The following is a 26,796-nucleotide window of genomic DNA, read 5'->3' as shown; positions in this document are numbered from 1 at the left end:
TAGACAGAACCAAAGAACTACGTAGACCGGTGGTTAAATTATTTATATCATTTAAGAAACCACACAAAGTGGAGGGCACTCAAACTCTAAGCAGGTGGATAAAGAGTGTTTTGGCTAAAAGCGGCATAAATTTCGACACGTTTTTGGTTTATACAGTACAGTAGTACACGACACGCTGCTACATCAGTGGGAAAAAGACAGTGTGTCAACTTTGATGTAATACGGGAAACGGCAGGTTGGTCGAAAGATTCCGAAACTTTCGCTCGTTTTTATGATCGTTGCATTTCTTCAGAAACTGTGCGATTTGCAGAGGCAGTGTTGGAATGTTAAGGGAGTGGTGGACTCCCGTGCCTTGTATGCGGTCGTACGCACTCACACAGCTCCACATGACTGTATACGTACACGGAACTACCAAGGGCTTGCGCATTATCCTATTTTTGTCTCGACAATGCAAATTTGAGACCTCTCAATAGTCGTTTTCCCTAGATAAATGTTCAAACTTGTGCGCAAGCTCCTATAGGTAGTCTACTTTTGCTTGTTTGTGTCATAATTAATAATATTCAACAGTATTTCGCGATCAAAAAAAGCAATATGGGGGTGCGACAGTGCTGCCGCATTGTCTGAGCTAACATACGCTGCTGAATATTGTTAAGTATGACACAAAAAGCAAAAGTAGACTACCTATAGGAGCTTGCACACAAGTTTGAACATTTATCTAGCGGAAACGACTATTGAGAGGTCTCAAATTTGCATTGTCGAGGCAAAAACAGCACAATACGCAAGCCCTTGCAGTTCCGTGTACGTGTACAGTGACGTGGAGCTGTATGAGTGCGTACGAGCACATAAAGGCACGGAAGTCGACTCCCTTAATATCGCTACTTCAAGGGTAATAATGTCACAGGTCAAAAGCGACCCATCATTGTTGAGGACACTGTCCTCCACCTAAGGAGAAACCCCGGTATGGCCACCACCAGCACAACCAGCCGACCCTCCAGCAATGTTCTGCCGCTATCGCCCCACTCCCCAAGCTGCCCCGGAGAAACTGACGGCTGAGCCATTCTGGCGGGACGTCGAGATGGTGACCTACCAAAAGGAGCCCAAAATCTCCTAGGTGGGGTGAGCCGTAAGTTGGCGACGAAAGGAAGCGCGGAAGAGTGTGTCGGAGATTAGGGAATTAACGGTCAGAGGAACACGTGCGATATGGGAGCGAGCGTCCCTTTCTTCGCCGCTTGAAGAAAATTTTGTCTAGTTCTCTTTTGAGTCGCGAGTGAGGTGTCAGACGTGTCCTCCATACGGTCCTCCAGCGAGGATCACTGCAAAACTTGGATCCCGAGGCCGCCGGCAGCTTCCAGGTAGAGTCCACTGGTTGGGACTCCTTTGTGTGTGAGTGTGAGAAAGCGGATCCAGAGGTCGTGTACACGAGCATGCAGCAGTGCACTTTTCCGTCTGTGACAGGACCACCTCCGGAGGCGAGAACCCTTGGAGTTTCCTTTGTTCATTTCGCGTATCTCCCGTGTGACCTTTCGCGGATTGAGAGTGCACCACGTTTCGAACGAAAGGGCCCCTTCGAAACGCAAGACCGTTGGTTCCCGGCGTTATATACTTTTTTCTTGTATTTGATTCTAGGGCGTATAGCTTGTATGCGACGTCCCGTGGAATTAAGTCGCGCTGGTCTTTTCATTTCGTTTTCGTCGCTTCGTTGTATAATTCCTATTCGGCGTGTAGTCGCCACACCGTTTTCCTTTGCGGTGTGTATACCGCGGAATTCCCTTTGCGAGGATAAAGTTTGGGTAATACAAGCCTTTTGAAACATTCGCGGATCAAAGTTTTATTTTTCCTTTCCGATCTCCCCTGAGCCCTGTTCTCTAAAGCCCCACGTTGGGTGTTAATTTTGTGACAGCCAGAGAAAGCTGTGTTCAACACGCTCTGTGTACAAATTCCACGGACGATTTATACCAAAAATGGGCGTCAGAGCCAATTGCACGCGTCCGTATATCCTCGCCCTTCCGGCTGCTCTAGAGGATAGAGGGGGTCAAGGGAGGTCGGAAAGGCCTCGTGTTTTGAAGGGGCCCTTTCCTTCGAAACGCGGCGCGTTCTCAAAACGCGGAAGGTCACGTGGGAGATACACGAAACGAACGGAGGGAACTCCATGGGTTCTCGCCTGCAGGGGGTGGTCCTGTCGCAGACGGAAACCACGCTCGCGGACACACACACACATACGATCCGCTCACTCGCACGCACACAACAAATGAGACCCCAACACGTGGGCCCTATCTGGGTGCAGTTGGCTTCAGGGTCCAATTCGGTTAGGATGTTTCCTACGGGGGACCGCATGGAGGCATACTGATCACTGACACGCGCGAACAAACGAAAGAAAAACTCTACTGTTACTTACAAAATGAAGAGGGCTCGCTCGCCTATCACGGACCTTACTCGTTCTCGTCAAACCATTGTGGTGGCACCTCCGCTCCTCACCACCAGAGGAAAGCCGCGCGGCCCGCGCGTTTCTCACAAGTACTCGGTCCCGCCCATTGAGCTCTATCCTAACTGGAGTGTGAATTCCTGTAGGAAGAAGTAGAGGCGAAATAGGTGGTTCCGGTATTATCCTACAGCAAATTTATTTGTAGAGGGGGAACAAACATACGCCGTAACATAACCTATCCGAGCATCGCTGAGCATTGTCGAGTGAGTTACTTTAAGTGATAACGTGTGCGATAGATATTGTGAGAAAAAATGGGCAAAGCGTGTTGTATTAAAAATTGTAGAAATTCGTCAAAGCTAAATTCCGACGTTAGTTTTCATAAGTAAGTAAAAGTGAAAACATAATTGCATATTTCATGTAACGAAAAGTTTAATTTCTTATTATTAAAAGCGTAATTTTGCTTGTTACTAGATTCCCAACAAAACCAGACGAACTTAAAATTTGTCGCAGCAATATCTCCGAGCTTGCAGCTGAAAATCACGAAATTCAGTACAATCTGTAGCAAGCATTTTACACCCGAATCTTTCCAGCCCACAACAACTGCAACTGTTCTGCGTCGATTGAAACCACAAGCAGTCCCTACATTGTTTAATTATGATTTCCGTAGCTCAGTTAGTTTGAATTCTACAGTAATGACTACTCAGTTGAATGAGGTATGTAAACACACAATACGTAATATAATATGTAAATACATATCCAATAATTATAAATATTTTTTATTTTATAGGTAATAGCATGCGAACCTTTAGTTTCACATACTAATAGGGTTTGTGAAAGTCGAGTAGTAATTTAGTATGTCGAACATCAACAGCTAATGTGTCGTGTCAAACTTCGAGGACTAGTATGGTACGTAAGTCTTCAATTTGAATGCTAATGTGTAAAGGTGTGCCTGAACCAAATTGTAAGGTGTTAGTTGATAGGAGTCAAATAAAAATCCCTTATGTCGTCATAATTTTATTTCCAAAAGCCACATTGAAAATTTAATCTAAATTTTATTGCTCCAGGAAGAAACGAGTACCTCAATGAAAAAGGACATTGGTGTCCAAACAGAGGATAGGTATTTACCACCATCAGAGGAAGTAATGCAGTTGCGGAACAAAGTTAGAGTGCTGCAAAAACGATTGCAGCGACGAGAAACCAAATTAAACAACATGACTAACATTATTCAACATTTTAAAGAAATAGGTGTGTGTAATGAATCAGTCGAGGAGTTATAGCACAACCGTTTTCAAGGCTTTTCCTTTGATTTGCTTAAGCATGAAATGCGCAATTCATTTGCAACCGTAAAAAAGAAACGTTATGCGGATGAAATTACAAGTTTCGCATTAACTTTAAATTTTTATTCGCCAAAAGCTTATCACTTTATACGGAGCAAATTTAATCTACCGTATAATTCGATGCTACGAAGTGGCTAAGTAGCTTTAATTGTGAACCAGGCTTTTTTGCACGGAGGTGATTAATTTCTTAACCCTTTCGTTACGGATGCCGACTATAGTCGGCGGCCGCGTGACGACCTGTGTGTACGGGTGCCGACTATGGTCGGCAGCCGTGCGACGTCCTGTGTGTACGGGTCCAACTATAGCCGACCGCGGGCCCGCGGGATGACCTGTATGTATGGGTGCGGCACATTTCACGGCACGATGCCCCGTTCAGTGGCGTCACTTCCGCGGCGCGTACTGCCGTAAGCAAAGGGTTAAAAGAACAAATAACAAAGGATGAATGTTTGAAGGATGTTGCGCTGCTGTTTGATAGCATGGCTATTCGTAGCGAGATTATATTCGACAAAAGCTGCGACAAATACCGACGGTATGTCGACTACGGTGGTATCGCCCATATAAGTAGATTCCAAAGAGGTAGCAACAGAAGTATTGGTTCTTCAAATTGTTTCTTATCATAACAAATTTAAAGTTCCTATTGCGTTATCCTTTTTAAATAAAATAGTTGCAGAAGTTCAATCACAAATTTTGAATAACGCTGTAATTATATTATAAAAAACTTCAAAAAAGTAAAAAAATTACGCCAAGTACATGAAAAAGTGGAGGACTCAAGGAGTTATCATTGAAAAATAGAAGATCCCGATAAAAAACTACAAGAAAGTACAAAAATATGTGAAATCGAAATGAGCTGCCAGTACATGAAAGTCCTTTCCAATAAAGTGCAAAGGCGACACTGTGTAACACAATGTAAAATTCGGTGGTTTCCAACTATGCGCAGCTAAAATGCTATGTTCAACAATGCGGACGTTCAGATCCTAATGACAATTCATGTAAAGTGACTGCTCCGCACTTTGGCGGTGAAATGAAGAAGCTAAATAGCGTATCATCCACAAACTGAGACTGTTTAGAAAAGGTATAGCCGGATAAGGGGGTCAAAAGTGCCCTTGTGCCAAAGTGATCAATGAACATACCAATCAATAGAGTGTTAAAAGAAAATCATTTGCACCAAGTTTCAACCCGATACCCTATTGAAATGGTAGTTACAGTGCAAAACGCAATTTACAGTTTAAGCTGTATATCTTTTGTTATACCGTATAAAAAATTTTGAAAGAAATTAGAGATATTCTACTTTATAGCATACGCGTGTGTGAATTTTTAAAGAATTTTTCACTGCAAAATGGAGTTTTAAAAAATTCAAGAAGTATAAAAATAATTTTTTTTTTATAGAAATTATAAAATGACCACGTTTATATTTTTACTCTGTTAGTGTTTTGTTATGATTGTTAATCTATAATTTTTTCAGATTTTTGGAATTGGTGGAACGATGTTGGAAAAATCAAAAACCGACATTTGTTTGTATCATTACCTTAATTTTTCATGTGACCATGTTTATATAGTCACAGTTATAATATTTTACTATCATTATCAATGTATAATTTTTTCAAATTTTTTGTAGAGGTGTATCACATAAAAAAATTATAAATCGTTATTTCCTACCTTTCATGCGCAGAGGAGTAATATATTCGGGTTGTTGATATGTTTTTACTGCATCGACTGGTCATTATATACATGTTCAAAATAGTATGTATCAACATGTATGAAATAATATAAAAGTTAAAGCATTAGAAATGTCGAAAAAGACATCAATGAATACTTAATTTTTAGATACGTCATTGTTGTGAATTTATATGTATATGCCTTATTCTATGGACTTGTTTTTTTTTGCTATTAAGGTTTTCAGTGGGTATTTTGTTATTTCGTTTATTTGCGTTTATAGTCTGCAAAACTTTTAGTTCTCAAGGATTAACAGGAAATTCTGAGTTTTTTTTTTGGATGTGAATAGCTGTTCGCGAACGGGTGTTAGGTTCGCGCGGACTGCAGAAATGAATGCTCTCGGTCTTGGTTGTAGTATAAAAACGTTTATTCTCGTCTATCCAAAAATTCGTTGCAATCACACACAATAGAGCAGTAAACACAAAATGAGCTGATGCATTGTTTATAGAGTCAATTCGAGTTGGCAAATGAGTTGAACAATAAGCGATACCTGTCAAAGATGAGTTTACTATCTCATCTCGACGGTTGAAGCTGTCACACACTAACGTGGAGCACGTTGCGCTGGTCAGTCCGCTTGGCGCCGTTAATATATAAATTCAGCCGCCTAGAATATCAATATATCGCCTATTCACCAATTAGATAATAAGTTGCTTCCGATAGTACGGTCATTCTTCCGAATAGCCTGTTTTTTACAAAATATGTTTGGGAAGCGTTTACATAGTGATTTAGAACTTTCCGAAGAAATCATTTCAAGAATTTCGGAACAAAAAGAAAAAGAAAATACCTTGGGAGTGGCAGCCGAGACACATCGCTGGAATAGACGGAAGACTCCGTTTCAAAAAATAACATCTGGAAATTTGCTTGATTTCCCCGAAATAACAGAACGTGATTTGCGAATATTTTTTTTTATCTGAAAGCTTGCAAGCGTACAGGTATTGGCATCGATGAATGACCAGAGAAATATTTTAAAACCCAATAAAATGAAAGTGTACTCATAATATTGTCAGAGTTTTAAATTGACAAATTACCTGAAAGTCTATGAGAGAGAAAGTATGGGTATTGATGATCTAAGAATGCCTTGCCTGGCCACGCCAAGCATTTGACTTCCAGGCTGTGGAAATCTAGGCTAATTTCTAAACAGTCTCAGTTTATGGATGATACGCTATTTAGCTTCTTTATTTCACCGCCAAAGTGCGGAGCAGTCACTTTACATGAATTGTCATTAGGATCTGAACGTCCGCATTGTTGAACATAGCATTTTAGCTGCGCATAGTTGGAAACCACCGAATTTTACATTGTGTTACACAGTGTCGCCTTTGCACTTTATTGGAAAGGACTTTCATGTACTGGCAGCTCTTTTTGATTTCACATCTTTTTCTACTTTCTTGTAGTTTTTTAAGGGTTATCTTCTATTTTTCAATGATAACCTCTTGAGTCCTCCACTTTTTCAAGTACTTGGCGTAATTTTTTTACCTTTTTGAAGTTTTTTATCAGATCTCACTTCTTTTTACAAATCATTTATTATATAGAATCTGTTTTAAATTTATAAAAATAAAATAGATATTTCTGTAAACTCTACATAAGAAGTCTAAATTAAAAACACTTTAGTGGTACGGATCTATTCTGTATGAATGAAGGAACCTGACAATTTAGATTTTGACCACTTACCTTGTAATAAAAATGGATAAACATTTTACAACAGTTGCTGCAATTTGTTACCGAATAACCTCCAAGCCTGTGGTTCCCTTCATTTGTATAAGCTCTGCATAAAAAGTTTAAATTCGAAACACTTTGGTGGTATGGATCTATATTAAAAACAGTTTTCTGTATGAATAAAGGTATCTGGCAATTCAGATTTTGACAACTTACCTTGTAGTCAAGATTGATCAACACCTTACAATACTGGCTGCAATTTGTTATTGAACCCTACATAAAAAGTCTAAATTGATAACATTTTGCTGATATAAATATAATTAATAATGCAATAGTGGAAAAACTTTTGACACTTGGCAGGTTATGAATGATGACATCTATTTCGACTCTCGACGCTCGATGGCCGTCGAGCCATGCCGAACCGAATGATTCCGGGAATCGACGAACGACATTTGGTTTTTGCTTAGCTCCGATTGGCTAAGGGTTGACAACGGAAAAATCATACGAAAAATACCGTTTTTGACAGATTCATGACATGATATTACGATATCTCAGTTGTACGTAGACCGATTTTATTGATTTTGGTTTTATTCGAAAGCTTATATGCGGTTTACATAAGAAGAATGCCTTTAAATTTAGAAAATACTGTAGGCGTGTTGAGATATTCATGAAAGAAGATTCAGGTTAGGTTGGAATGGATCATCTCTCCTGTAAAAGATACGTGGTAGCTCCAACGCCAGTATATACGCGGTGACGGATAATTTTTCATGTACTTGGCGCCGAGACGCTACCGCGTCTCTAGAGTCTAGAGTCTAGACAAGAAGTAGGAATAACGGTACGCTCCATAACATGTGATGAGTGTGCAACAAATATAAAAATAATTGAATTGTTAGGATGTAATTTATCTACTTCAAATATGATCACATCATTTAAACACCCTACAATAGACAGTAGAGTTTATTGCATATTAGATGCATGCCACATGATTAAATTATGCCACAATACTATGGCGGAAGAAATTATCACGTCGCCAAAGGGTGTAATATCCTTCAAATATATTCAGGAATTACACACATTACAAGAAGCAGAAGATTTTTAATTCGCTAACAGAATATTTGCAGCCCACATTAATGTTTATAATACAAAAATGAATGTTCGACTCGCGGCGCAAATCATCAGTAGCAGCGTTGCTGACGCTATTGATTATTTTAGGAATACCGGTGATCCGCGGTTTGCAGGTAGTGAAGCCACTACCGAATTTATTCAAATTTTTGATCGGTTGTTTGATATAATGAACAGCCAATCCTCATTTGGTAAAGAATTCAAAAGTCGTATATTTCCACACAATATAGAACTTAGAGAAAACTTTTTCTCAACTACAGTGGAATATATAAAAACATTACAGATTCGCGGAACAAACATTTTGTTCCATCGAAGAAAAACTTTTGCAGTTGGCTTCTTAAGGGGTTAGTCACAGTCAGGAAGAGGAAAAACGACATTTCTTTGTGATTTTTTTTTAGTTATTAAATAATAATTTGCATAAGTAACAAGTAAGTATATTATAAAGCATATTTTAAAGAACTAAAAAACATTTTTTGTTTTAAGAAACGTTTAATTTATATCGTCATAACAGCCGATAACGTAGACGATGATTTAAAAACATAGATAGATTTCTACATAGATTTCTCTACACTGGTTTACCTGAAAACAAAAACAAAGGTAGATTTCGAAAATAGATTAATCTATCTAAGTCCCTGAACGAAGGATTTTGGAAACAATTAATTTAAAACAAGATGGCGTACATTTGAAGTTGATTTTCAATTTTTCCACTAAAATTAAGCGATTCAATACAGGATAAAAAAAAGTATACAAGAAAATAAAAAATTCTTCGATCAGGGACCCGTTAGTCTAATATATTTTCTAAATCTACCTGTAGTTTTGTTTTCAGGTGCACCAGTTTGAAGAAATCTTGCTCACCGCAAATCAAGTGGCCACCGATGCCATCCCCTGTTACGACGAAATGAATTAACCTTTTTTTAAAACAAAAATTCTTTTATAGTTCTTTAAGACATACTTTGTAATATATTTACATTTCATTAGTAAAAATTATTATTTAATACATTAAAAAAACACATAAGAAACTGTCCGTTTCCATTTTCCTGACTGCGACTAACCCCTTAATGAACATGCTTAGCTTGGTCGATTTAAGTATTACATTACTTACAAAAGAACAAAATATGAAATACATTTTAGCGTACAAATGCTCTCAGGATCATTTGGAACTTTTTTTTTCATGTATTAGATCTCGCGGAGGCTGGAACGACAATCCCAATTGTCTTCAGTTAATGTGGGCAATGCGTAAATTGTTATTTAGACACAGCGTTTCGGGAAGTAAAAATGGAAATTGTCTGCTGGAAAATAGCGAATCCTTACCAATTTTGGAATTTCGTACAGTAAAGCGTAGTATTGCTCAACAATCAGCATTTTATTTTATATAACGGGGTTCGTTGTTAAAAAAATAGTTTCAAACATTTCCTGTGAAGATTGTAAAAAATTCTTACTCCAACCATTGACAAATATGAATCATACATATGCTCCGAATAAAAATTTATGTAGCTTTACGACATTTGTAAGTCGAGGAAAATTACACTTTCCTTCTAAAGCTGCGTATAATATCATTAAATATGCTGAAACAGTTTTCAGAGCTGAAATTCATTTGCAAGGGCTTATAAAAAATAACTTTAAGCACCGCTTGTTTTCAGTTGTTTGCAACAAATTTAGTGACGTTATTATCAATTTATTTACACCCCCGCACCCGGTAATTGAAAGTCAAGGTTTTAATGAGCTACATGAATTACAGATTTTAAAATTAATTACAAATACTTATTTGAATATTAGAATTATTACACACGCTAAAAAAGTTACAGAAAGAAACTTAGGTGCGTGTATTCATCTTCGACAAAAACTACATAGAATTATTTTATTTTCGCATGTATGATTCACTGAATCTTTTGTATATATTTCTTTCGTATGTATCTTTTGTATATATTTCGTTTTGGCATATATATTTCTTCTGCACATATTTCTTTCATATTTACTTCCTCCGTACATATATTAGCTTTGGTTTTGATTTAAATACATCATACTCGCATAAGTATCTACAGTTAACTGTTCTATAGATATATTTTCCTTACATGCGTTTGGTGTTTTTCTTACGTATGGTTCATATTTTTGTTTGTAACATTAATTTATGTATGGATAGCAAATACACTTATAATTAAACGTTTGTTTTTATGCATTGTAGACCTAAAGCATTACATAGCCGTAATAATTCTATTTTCAGATTCTTTTCCGCATAAAATTAGATAAATACAATATAAATTGAATTGTGACAAATAATAAAATTTAGCTCTATACCAGATTGTATATATTTGTATGATCTAAATTATGGTATGTAAATTATGCATACTATTTCATTATTATGTCATTATTATTAATGATTCTATCTTTTATATATAAATAAAAAGGAAATAAAGTTCAAATCTGTACGAATATGTTTTTTACGTATCAAATAATTCCTAGTGCCGCGAAAAGCAAACAAAGAGGAGTCTGCTCTCTCCACACATAAATTTGCTATAGGATAGTACCGGAACTACTCATCTTGCATCTCTCTCGGGCCGGCTTCTATCTCACAGTTCACACTCCAGTTAGGATAGAGCTCAATGGTCCCGCCTAACATTCCTATATAAGCCCTTCCCGACCGAACTCCAAATATCTCAGCGTCGAAGGCACGGGCCTGCTAGGAGCCAGAGCCAAATTCCGAGTTGACTTCAGCGACAGTTGCGGAAAAAGTAGGAAACTCCGGGACAAGGACAGAGAGGGCGATACAACAATTGCAGGAAAGACGAGGACAGGGCGATTTAGGCTAGCATGATTTTTTTTCAAGATATTGAAGCAAAGAAGCAATATTTTCTAATAATTCTTGTTTTAATATATTCGTTACACTTTGGCGGATGCGACTCTAAGGCCTGATTTTGCAATTTCGGCCTTAAAATTTTATAAACAATAAAATGAAGATAGTAAACGTACTTTTATTAATGTACTTTTATTAATGTCTCTGAATTAATAGCAGCATAAGCTCTAACTATTCTGTTTTTTATTTTCTTTGTGTTGTTGATTATTCGTTGTAAAAAACTTGTTGTAAAAAATTCTTTCAAAAAAAGAAATCCATTCGAGGGTTAACCTTACGCCAATGATTACTATTGTAGTGAGATCCGAAGAATGCGAGGGCCATGTTACAACTCCACCATGTGCACATCATTAATTTTAAAATGTTATATGCAAAATTTATTTTGCATGGTTTATTTGTTGTTTCGGTTGGTTTCACCATCCTGGGTTCCATTTTTTTTTTTGAGTAAAATATTATTTAATCCCAGCTACGTAATATAACAGAAAAAATGCACTTATAAATATAAAAAATCGATAACCTTGAAAACTATCTAAAAATAGAAAAATAAAAAAAAATTTGCTGTAGCGTATTGACCACTTCCAAATTGCACATTAAAAAAAATTTGATATTCAATTTTCTATTTTTCATATCATCACAATTGAAAAAGATATTCAGTTGCCGTGGTTTAGATATATTAAAAATTTATTAAACTTTATGTGTTGTCTTGTGTTTGGACAAATTTTAATCTATTTGTAGTATGCGATTATATTTCTGGAAGTAATTGTTATTGTGGTTATTTCAGGGATTTGGGTTTAATTAATCGGATTTGCATAATATTACATAATATTTTGTTGCCTCACCAAATGCTTCAGAAAGACACTTGGCTGCACGCAAAAGAAGAACCAAGAAAAGTAAGATTTTAATATCATCTCCATATATAAAAACTTTTGTAGAAAAGTGCAAAGATATTAGGAAGATATCAAAGACTTTCACACCTCTAACGAAGGAAAAAAAGTCTACACCTGAATCTCGAGATGAAACCGAATGTGTTATTTGTTGAATTAAACGAAACTTTTCATGAGGATTAGATCCAGTGTATAATATGCGCAAAGGTCGAGCTTACAAAACATGTGTGGATATATATAAATATATCACATGTGATTTACAATTAAGATCATTGTATTTGCAAAGAAAAGATTTGATTCTTAAATTTCGTTTGAAATTGTATCCGAAATTAAGTTTTGTTTTAAAGTATTATGTCAAGTTAAAAATCGTTTAGTTTATGTTAATTATCCTAAATATACAACCCTGAATTATCTCAGAATGAATTATTTATTTTTATTTATCTTATTATATAGAAAATACTAAAAACAAACAACGAACCATAGCGAATTAAGATATTACTTAATTTTTCTTTTATACAAATTCTTTATTTTTTCATTTACTGTGCAAAAGGAAATAAAATCCTTGCGTATAGAAACTTTTTCGAGCCACTGTAAGTAGAAATTCCCGTACTCGAGACAGAATGTTCGAAAGATCCCAATCACAGGGTGGATATTCGAGATTCATCCTTATCGCGACGGGTCGAAGACAAATTTCCGACAAGCGATGACGTTAAAAAGTTGCCTCGGAGCACGGAACATACAAGCGCTATCAAACGGTGTATCTACTTCAACCTGCTGCACGAGCAATATTACTGTAGATTGATATAGTACCGAGCCTTGGTGAATTCGTTGCTTCGTGTACTATTCAGCATAATGACGTTATACAGTAATGACATGGTAATCATTGCAACTATTAATACACCGACGCGATATTTGTTCTCAAGCACGATCTTTCAGTGATCTAAACTATGGACGGGATAGCGTTCCATTCAGTCTGCATTTGCAGAAATTATTCAGACGTGCCGAAGATTTCGGTGTCAAGAAGTCGTGGGTAATTATAGAGAATAGGTACATCCTCACCGATTTCGATGATTTTTGAATATATTGTAGAAATTAACATTTTGAACAATTTTTTCCTATACATATAACCGTCGCTCGGCCTTAGTTTCCGAAATATTTGCAAAATATCATTGCTACTACTACAATGAATATTACGTATAGCTACGCGTCCGTGGCAGCGTGCGTGTAAGCGTGGAGTCGTCGATTGTTTAGGCTCGGAATACACGTCCGCGTCCATTGTTTACGCGATTGTTTAGGCTTAGAAAAAAATCTAGTTTAACACTGATGACGTTACTGAATTACTTTCAACGGATTAAAAATGAACTTGCGTGAATATTTGACTCTACGCGGCAGATATGATACACTAATTTATTTTTTAATTGAACAAAGAGTGATTCATGGAAAGATGTATTGTACTAAGTGCAAAAGTGAAAAACCAATGAAGTTTATTCGGGAAGAGCTAATATTTTATTGTAATGCAATCTATTATTCGAAAAATTGCCATAAAAAAAGAGTGAAAATACAGTGCAGCTCACGAATTAGTGCTTTGAGCTTTGATGCTTCCATTCAAGACATTTGTGCCTTTATCGGCTATCATTTAATGTTGAAACCACCACGGCAAGAATTTCTACAAAATGAACTGCGAATAACGGCGAAAATGGCAGTTGATTGGGCCAGTTATTGTCGTCAAATGTGTGTTCTATGGGCAGAGAAATATTCTGTTCCACTCAGAGGTCAGAATGAAATTATTGAGATCGACGAAGCCAAAATTGGTAAACAAAAATTTAATAAAGGAAGGATGTTAACTGACCAGTAGATATTCGGAGAAATAGAACGCTTCAGCAAATGTATATTTATTGTACCAGTTCCCAACAGATGATCCGAAACGCTACTTGAAGTGATCCGAAATTGGATCAAACCTGGCACAATTATTATTAGCGATTGTTGGAAAGCGTACGATTGTCTCCACAAAGAAGGATTTCAGCACTTAAGAGTTAACCATAAACTCAATTTCGTAGATCCGGAGACAAATGCTCCCACGCAAAACATTGAAAGAGTATGGCGAGAAGTACGAGCGAATATTCCGAAGTATGGAACTCGCCGAACACATTATGTAGGCTACTTAGCGGAACACTTTTTTCGTCGACAATACGTTTTGATGATCGTATAATGAAATTTTTTGAAATAATGTCAGAAATGTTCCCAACTTCCGATAACATTAATAAAGAAAATTGAAACAAGAGATGACATTTTTGTAAACCTTACCCATTACATTAATTACTAAATAGAATAGTTAAATTTAAGTTAGGTTTACACTTGGTTTTTAAATTTCGGAAGTCAGGCACGATTTTTATTCATACAGTATAAAAATGGGGGTCCGGGGGAACGAATACTGCAGCGCACCACGCAGGTGTGTATATACACGGTTAGCCTGAGGGGTGTTTATAGTTTAGCGGGGGGTCGAGGGGGCGCAGCCCTCCGCCTGGCAGGGGCTCAGCAACATTTGAGGTACGGAAAACAAAAGACAGTCACCTACTGATTCGCGAAGGAATACCGTGAATACCGTGATTTATACCAATTAATTCGTGAAAACGGTTTTCGTAAATACGAAAATTTTTCTTGACATATTGCAAACGTAAATAATTTAGAAATAAGTGAAGTAAAACCCCTCAAGCATTATTTTCATAATTTAATACAAAAATAGAAAAGTGCTACAAGAATTACATCAAAATTCGAAGTGAACAATCAGTCGTGGTTAAATAAACGAATAATTTTGAAAACTACAAAAACTTATACAAGAAGATTGAGTGAATTTCCAAGTACATTTATCAAAGGTAGACCAAGGAAAACTTTGGATAATTGTTCGGTAGTCTCCAAAAGACAGAAGTTAAGACAGCACAATGAAAATTTGTCAACTAATGTAATGAATCAGGCACTTTGTGTACGTTATAAATCGGAAAAACAATTTGAAAAGGCGTCCATTGTGGAAGCTGTCGATAAAGCTGGTCCCGATCTTCTCACCAAAATTAAGGACTGCATTCAAAATGCAGAAGAAGCCTTATCTCTGTTTCTGGACTTGGGATTTTCAAAGGATATATAAGGATAGATATTTTGCTACGAAACGAATTGAAGAAGAGAAAACATAACGCGTTACCAAGTTACAATAAAATTGTTCAAGCAAAAGAAGAATGCTTGCCAAAAACTGAAGAAGTTACCACTACTTCCGCAAAAGTGTCGCTTCAAAACTTGCTCGATTGTACAGGGAGCAGAATTTTGCAATTTAAAAGCCAGATTGAAATCGAAGCCTTAAATGATACGTGTCTAGTTTTAGTGAGTAAGTGGGGATGCGATGGTTTGTCAGGACAAAGAGAATATAAACAGAAAATTAGTGAGGATGATAGTTCAAACTTGACAGACAATAATATGTTTATAACACCGATGGTTCCTCTGCGTCTACAGTGCACTGGTACGGAGAGTCTGATACGGAAAAATCCTCAGCTCTCGTCCGCACACTTTTGCAGACCTATCAAGTTTCAGTATTTGAAAGAAACGAAAGAATTGATTAAAACTGAAGTTGAACTTGTAAATAAAGCAATTAGTTCATTAGTCCCCACAAAATGCTTAGCTCACGGAAGGGAAATATCAGTATTTCATAAACTGCACTTAACAATGATAGATGGAAAAGTTACCCAACATTTAACAAATACTAAATCGAGTTCCACCTTCGTTCTTTGTCAAAAAAATCCGAAAGATTTTGGTAGTTCTACTGGTGGAGATGTAGAAGGGAACTATCAATATGGTCTTTCACCTTTACATGCAAGAATACGATTTATGGAATTTATTTTACATACCAGTTACGACTTAAGTTTCAAAGATGAAGGAGTCAGAAATAAACCAGAAAATAAGCAGAAGAAGCAACAGGAAAAGTTAACAATCCAAAATAAATTTAGAGATGAGCTTGGATTAATTATTGATACACCTAAGCAAGGATTTGGAAGCAGTAACAATGGAAATACCGTACGAAGATTTTTAACCGACTTCGAAAAGGAGGAGGTTACTCAATTCAACATGTTTTTTTTCTATGTCTGTTCACCGATTACGCCGAGATGGCTTGATCAATCGGAATGAATCCTGTTGCATCTTGTAGAGCATGTTCCCCCGGTAATCCTGCTATCAAGACTTTTTGCGATTTGTCATTTTTTACCCGTTTTTTTTTGCAAAAAAAACCGTGATTTTTAGGTATGCTTGCCGATTACGTCGAGATAGCTTGATGAAATCGGAGTGAAACCTCTTGCATCTTGTCGAATATTTCTTACAGTTGGTCGCGTAAAAGAAACATTTTGTAATTCGTCATTTTTTACCCGTTTTTTTTTTTAAACAGAAACATTTTGTCTTGCTTCTTACTCCGAGACGGATGGACCAATCAGATTGAAACTTCTTGCATCTGGAAGAGTATTTGCCATTTGGTCCCATAACAAAACATTTGTCCTTATTTTGTTTTTCACCACTTTATATCACTTGTTATCACAAAAAGCGTACTATTTCACGAATGTTTGGCCTGAAATCGATGAAATCCCTTACATTTTGCTGCCGTACAGGTTTTCGCTGTTACATCCGGCCCTGCCGGTGTCCCTTTTCATCGACCTCGCATTGCGAATAGTTAAGATCAGATACTTTTAGAAATGCGCTTGACATACGATTCGGAAACCGTTTCTCGGGAACCGAATCGTGGGATCTGCGAATCAGCGAAATAGGCGTCAGCACTCAACGCCAGCACATCCGCTGAACTTCGGACCCCTCCCGATTTCAACGGATGCAAAAATCCTCATGCCATGCGAGGATCAGCTAGTATATAAACCCGTGGACACGCCCCACGGTGGCTCTTTTTTATTCCGCTGTCAGTACGTTATCATCGTGGTGATTACCGAAATCTTGTAGTCGCGGACAGGTTAACTTCACGCGTTGTCGTTACCTACGAAAGTCCGACGTATAATCGGTTAAGATCACATCGAACCTTTATCATCAATCGAACACCCACTCAGCGTCGCGCTTTGGTCATCAAATACTAAATTATTGTAGTCACGGATAGAGTAATCGTACGTGCGCCGCGTCGTTACCGAGGAAAGTCCGTTGTTAATTAGTAGAAACCCGTGTCGCGAGTGATAGTTGCCGACAAACAGATCCTTGCAACAGCACAGCCCTGGGACCACAACAGATAGCTGGTACAACCAAACTGTAAGACCGACAAGCGGTAACGTACCTACATAATTGTATACTTGATTTCCCAAAACCGATATTGTAATATAAACTCGTTATTTTGTAACAATATATATTCATTTATATATTTAAATGCTAAACCTTGAAAACAATCATTGCAATCCCGAATTGCTCTTTCCCGTTAGCGAATACAATTAACGTGAGCTTTAGCTCTTTAATTGAAGACGAAGATCCCAAGAAAGAGTCACAGATAAGCTGGGACGTAACACGCGATGATCACATTTGCAAAAATTTATGAATTTTTCATATTGTTTATAACTACTGTTATTGCAAAATTCCTATTTTTTTGTCTTGGTTCATTAATTAATTCCGATTCCGATCCCGATTAATTCCGTATTTGTATAACCTTCCAGCATTCCTGAAATCTCATTTGCAACTATACAGGGTGTCCCAAAAATGTTGGATGTCTTTGAATGGGGTGTTTCGGGGGGTGATTTGAAACATACGTTTTCATAGTGAAAATGTTGTTCGAGGCTTCGTTAAGGAGATATTGACAGAAACCCACAACCAATCAGAGCGCGAGTATGCCAGTGGAGCGCCTGCGGTAGCATAGGCGCCGCAGCCGCTCCTCCGGCATACTCGCGCTCTGATTAGTCGGGAGTTTCTGTTTCTGGAATATCTTCTTAACGAAGCCTCGAGCAGCATTTTCGCTAAGGTAAAATTGTTTTAACCCCCCCCCCCCCCCCCTCGCGGAACAACCCTTTTCAAGGACCTCCAACGTTTTTGGGATATCCTGTATATTGCTCATAACTATTGTTATTGCATGAAACCTATTGGTTATAGATTGCCACTAGAAGGAGTGAAATAAAATAATTTTACGGAAAAAAAATTTAACCGACTTCAAAAAAGTTACAGTGAAAAGTATGAAATAATTTCTAGTTATATTATATGAATACGCACTAGCTCTAGATATACTTGCTTAAAAGTACGGGAAAATGCAATGAAAAGTATGAAATAATTTCTAGTTAATGTATATGAACGCACTAGCATTAGATATAATTGCGTAAAAGTATGGGAAAATCCAGTGAAAAGTGTGAAATAATTTCTATTTAAACTGCATTGTTATTCACCATCGTTTGATGAATTTGGTTAAATTATTAAATACATCATATTAAATGCAATGCACCTTTTTCGGAGGCGGCGCAAAATTGAAAATTAAATATATTCAAAATTGCCAAACTTGGTTTAACTTTCTATCGGAGAAACAAAAAATATGGTCTTTAATTATTGCTATCATTACATCCACTTTAGACATCATATTCATTAACACTATTCAATATCGCCGCCCCCACCAAATACTATCCCAAACCTATTCCGACAGTATTTTCATGGGTAGAGTATACAGGGTGTCGTTGAATTAGTGTAAGAACCGGAAATGGGGGGTAGTTGAGACAATTCTGAACCACAATTTCCTTTGCGGATAGTGCTTCGTTTTCGTTAATAATTCGACACCATTCGAAATTTTTGCAAACGAAATCGTAGTTCAGAATCGTCTCAGCTATCCCCAAAAATAAATACTATCAAACTTGGTTTAACTTTCTGTTCGAGAAACAAAAAATATGGCCTTTAATTATTGCTATTACTATATCCGCTTTAGACATCATATTAATTAACACTATTCAATATCGCCGCCCCCACCAAATACTATCCCAAACCTATTCATACAGTATTTCCATGAGGAGAGTTCATATATTAGCAGTAATGAATATTGCCGCCCCTCCGTCATAAACATGTATACATTGACAGCATTCAATATTGCCGCCTCTACCAAAAGGTAACCCAAACCGGAATTAAAAAGTTTTTACATCTGCGCCGCCTCCGAAAAAGGTGCATTGCATTTAATATGATGTATTTAATAATTTAACCAAATTCATCAAACGATGGTGAATAACAATGCAGCTTAAACAGAAATTATTTCACACTTTTCACTCCATTTTCCAATACTTTTACGCAATTATATCTAGAGCTAGTGCGTATTCATATAAATTAACTAGAAATTATTTCATACTTTTCACTGTAACTTTTTTGAAGTCGGTTAAATTTTTTTTCCAAAAAATTATTTTATTTCTCCCGCAGACTTTCACATAATTTGTCAATTTAAAACTTTGAGAAGATGAGTACGTTTTCATTTCATTGTGTTTTATAATATTTCTAAGGACACTCATTGACGCAGATACCTCTACTCTCACAGGCTTTCAGATAATTTGTCAGTTTAAAACGCTGACAATATGAGTGCATTTTCATTATTTTACATTTTAAGATAATTCTTATACATCAAAACCTTGACCTTGCCTGGCCACGCCAAGCATTTAACTTCCAGGCCACGGACATCTAGGCAAATGTTTAAACAGTCTCAGTTTGTGGTTGATACATTATTCAGCTTCTTCATTTCACCGCCAAAGTTCGGAGCAGTCAGTTTACATGAGTTGCCATTAGAGTCTGAACATCTGCACCGTTGGACACAGCATTTTAGCTGCGCATAGTTGGAAAGCACCGAATTTGATATTATGTTACACAGTGTCACCTTGCACTTTACTGGAAAAGACCTTCATGTACTGGCTGCTCATTTCAATTTCACATCTTTTTCTACTTTCTTGCATTTTTTAAGGGGGATACTGTTGTATGGGCGTTTAGGAATATTTCAATTTATTAGTTATTTATGAAAATTAAACAAACATGTCTTGCTTCGAACAGTTATGTTTAATGAATGCCAATTAAATATATAATTTTAACAGTAAAATGTTATTTTTGTTTCTAAAACAAAATTTATAACCAATCAAATCAATTATTTGTTTTAAGAGTAAGTGATTTACACCTCAGCAATGGTTTTACATAACAATGATCTTGTGCATTGCTTCAGTTACACCCCTGTACAATATTGAATTTTGGCGCGTTACTTAATTTAATAGAATTCCGCCGAGGGGAGCCACTAGGACACACAACACCTTCCCCCTTATTCAGAAAGATCTTTCTAATGGTAACAGCTTTACATAATTTCTTTATAATGAAACATTATCAAGACGCCCCTTCCTGCTCTTTCCCGCTCCCTCTCACGGCAACCAACCTACTCGATCCACCCGATTTACCGTAGAGCAGAGATGGACCTTATTTAGATAAAAAAATTATTTAAATAGAAAATTGAACAAAGATACATAACTTTATCTTTATTCGATGACAGCCGGATAAAAAAACGTATTCGAAGTAAATGTACTCAAAGGATAAAGATAACTTAAATTATTTTTATTCGAAGGCTAAAGATACCTGCTTTATCTGCAGAGAATTTCACTCGTTGGGTAGTTTTCCCATTTTTAACTTTAACCGACCGCTAGAGGTAACTGGTTTCTCCCCGAGAGTTTTAACCCTAAGATACTTTGCCGCATTTGTATCTTTATTCGACGGCTAGTGTTACCTGGTTTCTCTCCAGAGATATTCACCCGTAGGTTATTTTCGCATTTTTATCTTTAACTGAAGTTTCACTCTTTCGTACTTTTATTTTTATCCGAAATTATCGGATAAGGGTCGAATAACTTTTCAAGCGGTGTTTACTGTTTAGTCGGCGGTTGTAAAGCATAGTTATACATAATTATACAGGAGTAAGAAAGTGTATATTTGCGCATATAGACGTGTACTGTAAATATAAATTATGTTCTTTTTAAATGTTTATAAGCATTGTCATTCCAAAATTCTTACTCTTTGATCCAACTCATCATAACTAATCATTTTATCATCATTTCCCTATACATATGTATTTTAGCGTGTTATCTTCTAACAATTCCCAATATTCCAAAATAATTTTAATGTAAAAATTGTGACGCGAATAATAGCCGCGACCCTCTCCTCTCGCGCTCGCGCCGTCCATGCTTGATTCTTATTTGCCCCCCCCCCCCCCCCCAAATATAATGTCACCGACCGCCGCTAGGCCGGCACCAAGCGTCACTGTACATCGCGGCGCTCTCTCACAAGCAAAGGTGGAGAACGTCGCGCATAAGTACCGACACCGCGACACTCCAAAGGCAGAACGCCTGAACGAGCAGTACTATACGCACCAAGCATTAATATACCGATTTGCCGTTAAAACGCTTTCGTTTCATTTTATTGTATTCCCGGCGTATATTCCGCCAACGGAGCACGTTCAAAGAGAACGACCACGAGATCCCTCTGAGAATGCGGTCAACTCCGTCTATCCCCTAGTCCCCTCTCAGAGGCTTCCGGCCTCGAGGCGTGGGACATCCTTGGTCGCCGAAAGACGTGTCTGCACCGACAACCGTCTTCGGGCCTCCACGGCCACTCGCCCCGGAAGAAGAGGTTTGCTCGCGCTGCTGATTCGACCCTCCTGGGGCACCTCCCTCTAGCAGTCCACTTCCCGCAGTCCGACTACCCGCCGAATTCTTGTGCAAGGGTTCGTACACCCTTAGAATCGCGATCTAGAAGCGTGCGACTACCGATACCCCCCCCCCCCCTGCGGCGAGGGCTCGGCCCTACTCCTACGACTACCTCCATATTGTACTCAGCGAACCCCGGCGACCGGCTGAGCCGGCGCAACCCTTCGCGGCGGTTCGACCGCTACCGAGCCGCGTTATCGTGACAAAACTGGCGCCCGAACAGGGACCCCGCAAACCAGGGATCGGCAAACCAAATGCAGAAGATAGGGTGGGTTTATCTCCACCGCAAGGAAGATTTGGTCCGTATCGCCGCCGACCTCAAGCTGGACTCCACCGGCACCCTCGCGGAGCTGAGGGCCCGCATCGTCCACCGTCTCCGCAGTATGCAATCCCAGGACGAGGAAAAAGAAGCACCAATTGCCGGTGAGTCAACCGATCCGCCTGGCTCTTCCCCAGACGGCATCCCCCCATCCAGCGCGCACCTACCGGCAGCGCCGGCGCTCCGCGTTCCATCGATTGATTTAACCACTCTGGAAGTCCTTCGCAAGAGCGGCGTCACCTACGACGGCGGCAAAGGGGCGGACGACTTTCTGGACCGACTGGCACTCCTACAGGTCACTTATGACTTGACAGCCACCGCCCTACATGGCCTGCCATGCCTGCTCCGTGGTACCGCACTGCAGTGGTACATCAATCACCGTCGAAGATGGGAAACGTGGAGAGACTTCGAAGAACTATTCCGGCAGGAATACCTACCACACCACCACCCGAGCACGCTTCTCGGGCTAATCCAGCGCCGCATCCAGCGCCGCGGCGAGTCCAGCCAAGATTACCTCACGGCGATGGAAACACTCATTCAACGCTACGGGAGATTCACTGAGGAGGAAGAACTGGCCCAATGCCATCGGAACCTTCCGCCGGAGTACCGACAATTCATTCGGAAATGCGACATTCATACCCGAAACGATCTATTGGCCCAGATCACGGAGTTTGAGGACCTACAGCGAGAACTCCGACACCCCTCGACTTTTCGGTCAGCCGACCGACCCCAGGTGTACGAGATCGGCCCTCCGATCCAGGCTACGAGTCAACCTCCAGCCACCACTAGCCGCCCCGTCGCACGATCCTACGATCGAAACTCCTGCTGCTGGCGCTGTGGCCAGCGAGGACATCTTCGCCAAGACTGCCGACGGCCCGCGAAGCTCTTCTGCAGCTACTGCGGCAACCCCGGACGCCGTAGCAGCGACTGCCCATGTCACGCAGAGGAGGGAAACGCCGCCCTAGCCAGCGCCCGAGGCGCCGCTCGGCTAGCCCCATCCGAAGCGCCTCCGACCAACCCGTAGAGACAGATGGGCGCGCCTACCTGACTTTCGCCGTTCGCGGCTATCATTGTCCCGCACTGGTGGACACTGGGGCCACTCGCTCATACATTCGGAGCGACCTGGCACGGTATTGCTGCCAGCTAGGTGCCACCTGGGACCCGACACCGCAGACCGTCCGCACTGCTGATGGACGGCAGGCCGCTACCACAGGCGAGATCATTATCCGCGCCTCCTTAAACGGACAGATAATGGAGCATCAATATGAGTACTACCCATTATGAGCCATACCGTATTGCTTGGAGTGGATATACTAGAGAAGCTCCACACATCCATTCAGATTGGCGACCAACGATAGGTATTCGCCGAGGTAAACGAAGCTATGGAAGCTTCCGAGTTAACCAACTATACGTCAGACGAGCGGCAGGCATTATAACAGCTCCTGGACACGGAACTGCCGGGGTTTCGAGACCTCGCACCCACAACCTCCTGGATCCAGCATCGACTTCGGCTGAAGGAAGGGGCCGAACCCGCCAAACAACGCTACACGCCCAGAAACCCGGCCATGCAGGCCATAATCGACCTCGAGGTAGATAAAATGTTAGCTACGGGTATCATTGAACCGTCCGCCAGTCCTGGGAGCTCTCCTGTGGTGCTAGTGCGCAAAAAGACCGGCCAGTACCGTTTTTGTATAGATTTCCGCCAAGTCAACCAGCGGACAATAAAGGACGCATACCCGTTGCCGCAGATTCAGGCCACCCTGGAGAAACTCCGCGAGGCACGCTACATCTCCACCCTGGACTTAGTCGATGGGTACTGGCAAATGCCATTAGAAGAAAGCAGCCGACCGCTTACCGCATTCACCGTCCCGGGTAGAGGATTATACCAGTTCCGGGTTATGCCATTTGGCCTCCACTCGGCACCCGCCACCTTCCAGCGTTTATTAGACGATGTCATCGGCCCACGACTCACGCCACGGAGCTTCGCGTACCTGGACGATATAATCGTCTTAGGCAAGACCTTCACGGAACACCTAGCCAACTTGCGAGAAGTGTTCCAACGACTAAAAGCCGCGAACCTCCGAATTAACCCGGAGAAATGTCGATTCGGATGCAGCGAACTACTCTACCTAGGACATATCGTCACGAGACAAGGCATCCGCACCGATCCCGGAAAAGTCCGAGCAATCCAGGGGATCCCCGCACCCACTTCATTAAAAGAGTTAAGCCGTTTCCTTGGCATGGTGCCATGGTGTCATGGTATCGGCGGTTCATACCCCGCTTCATTCATACTCCAAGCTGGCGCCTAAATATAGGGGACCCTGCCGCGTGCTACGACACCTCGGGCCAACGGTCGTCTTGCTCCAGGGTCCGCGCAACCGCAAGATACGCGCTCATGTGCAAGATTTGAAAAATGCCCCCACCACGGACGAAGAACCGAGCCAGGCGGAAGAGGAGCCCCACGCACCCAGTGCCACCAGTCACCGCCAGATGGCCACCACGGAAGAGAATTTTCGCGCAGCCAAAAGTCACCGTAAGATAATTAAATACTCGCCCCCGACGCTGAGTCCTCATCCGCAATGCCACCGCCGACACCCCTGGGACGGGGTACTCTCAATCGCCCGATGGAGACCCGGCCGCGGATCCGATCGGTGGAGTTGGTGGGGTACGCTTCGCACCCACCGCTCTGACGCGGACCTCCACCAAGGATGCGACCTCCGCCTAGCCTACCCGATAAAGCCGCGGCGCTCACGCACCACGCAGGGCCACCCTCGGCCAGCGTGCCGACCGAGCCACCGCCAGGCAGCACCACGGCCAAGGACGCCATCAGGACGCGGCTGGCCCACTCCGGGACTATCCCACCGCCAGCGCCGATCCCGCCACCGCCCGCTCCCGCTGCTGCAACCCAGACCTCGAGCAGCAACACAACCGAGGACGCCGTCGACCTGCTGTTTGCCCGCTTGGGAGCCGCTCCAGCTCCAACGCCGGTCCAACCCCCACCGGCTCCCGTCACCGCCGCCTCGGGGCCACCGACCGCTCCCCGGCTCAACTTTCTACCCCGTCCAACGACCAGCCGGCCGCCCACACCACATCGACGCCCACGCACAGCCTCCCCGAGCGGCTCCGCCACCACGCTACCACCGACCAAGAGAGGGCGGTCCGTTCTCCCGACCGTCGTACGTGCCCTTCCGGCCCGGGAAAATCGGGGCATCCAGACCAGCCCCCCACCGAGCCGACCGGTCATCAGGACGATGACCACTCAGACCTCCCCGCTACTTGGGCTCACCGAGGAACAAGGCACCCAGGCAGACGCTCCGCCAGGACGGCCGGCGGCCAGAGAACCGTGGCCACGCAAACTCAGGGGCTACCTCGGTGCACCTTCGTAGCCGCCCAGCGCCAGCTGCCCCGCACCCAGGAGGGCGATCTAACCATCAACCTCGATCGGCTCGGAAGGACGTACTCCCTCGTCCTCCCCACAATCAGGGGGTTCCGACTTTACATCCGCCGAATTGCCGGCAATCAACTGCGGGCACGTTTGCTACCCCCGGCCGAAGAGACACCCGGCGCCTCGCCACCACGGTACATTGAGACGGCCCCGCAGCCGGACCCGACCCACAGCCATCGCCAGCAACCGAGCCAGTCCCTGAACCAACAACCCCTTCTCCCTCCGACCCGCTCACCGAGTTCAAATCATGGTTCGAACTCGTGATACAGAACCCTGACTTGTAAATAATGTATAATATATAATGTTTAACTGTAAATAAGATGTAAATAATGTATATAACGATCACCGACGACCACGGGGGAATAGGGAACCGTAAGGAGAGGCTCGCGTCTCCGGAGGGGAGAGGGTAATGTGACGCGAATAATAGCCGCGACCCTCTCCTCTCGCGCTCGCGCCGTCCACGCTTGATCCTTATCCCCCCCCACCCCCCATATAATGTCACCGACCACCGCTAGGCCGGGACCAAGCGTCACTGTAGAGCGCGGTGCTCTCTCACAACCAAAGGTGGGGAGCGTCGCGCATAAGTACCGAGACCGCGACGCTCCAAAGGCAGAACGCCTGAACGAGCAGTACTGTACGCACCAAGCATTAATATACCGATTTGCCGTTCAAACGCTCTCGTTTCATTTTATTGTATTCCCGGCATATATTCCGCCAACGGAGCCCGTTCAAAGAGAACGACCACGAGATCCCTTTGAGAACGCGGTCAACCCCGTCTATCCCCTAGTCCCCTCTCAGAGGCTTCCGGCCTCGAGGCGTGGGACATCCTTGGTCGCTGAAAGACGTGTCTGCACCGACAGCCGTCTTCGGGCCTCCACGGCCACTCGACCCGGAAAAAGAGGTTTGCTCGCGCTGCCGATTCGACCCCCCTGGGGCATCTCCCTCTAGCAGTCCACTTCCCGCAGTCCGACTACCCGCCGAATTCCTGTGCAAGGGTTCGTACACCCTTAGAATCGCGATCTAGAAGCGTGCGACTACCGATACCGTACCCCCACCCCCCCTGCGGCGGGGGCTCGGCCCTACTCCTACGACTACCTCCATATTATACTCAGCGAACCCCGGCGACCGGCTGAGCCGGCGCAACCCTTCGCGGCGGTTCGACCGCTACCGAACCGCGTTATCGTGACAAAATTAAATACAAGTATAACATAGTTTTATAAATATGTTGCTTATTTCCCATTATTAAATTTATATAACAATATACAGACAATATAGAGTTCTCTCGCAATGCGAATAGTAAAACGCTACAAGGTTCGGGCCGATATATCGGCTCTGGCACTTCTCGCCAGTGCAGC

General features: G+C 41.5%; 1 protein-coding gene across 1 annotated transcript; it reads left to right on the top strand.

Moving 5' to 3' along the window:
- Positions 1-24,704: 24,704 nt before the first annotated feature.
- On the top strand, positions 24,705-25,382 carry LOC128882752 (uncharacterized). The gene has a single exon (XM_054134481.1). It carries the CDS (start codon positions 24,705-24,707, stop codon positions 25,380-25,382), a length of 678 nt encoding a protein of 225 aa, XP_053990456.1.
- The last annotated feature ends 1,414 nt before the right edge of the window (positions 25,383-26,796 follow it).

Source organism: Hylaeus volcanicus, unplaced genomic scaffold (assembly GCF_026283585.1).
Source record: "Hylaeus volcanicus isolate JK05 unplaced genomic scaffold, UHH_iyHylVolc1.0_haploid 12175, whole genome shotgun sequence".
Classification (NCBI taxonomy): domain Eukaryota; kingdom Metazoa; phylum Arthropoda; class Insecta; order Hymenoptera; family Colletidae; genus Hylaeus; species Hylaeus volcanicus.
This window is presented reverse-complemented; position numbering and strand designations above follow the sequence as displayed.

What these genes read in the sequence shown, in the direction of transcription:
- LOC128882752 (XM_054134481.1), top strand. Translation starts at nt 24,705, where the DNA reads ATGCGACCTCCGCCTAGCCTACCCGATAAAGCCGCGGCGCTCACGCAC.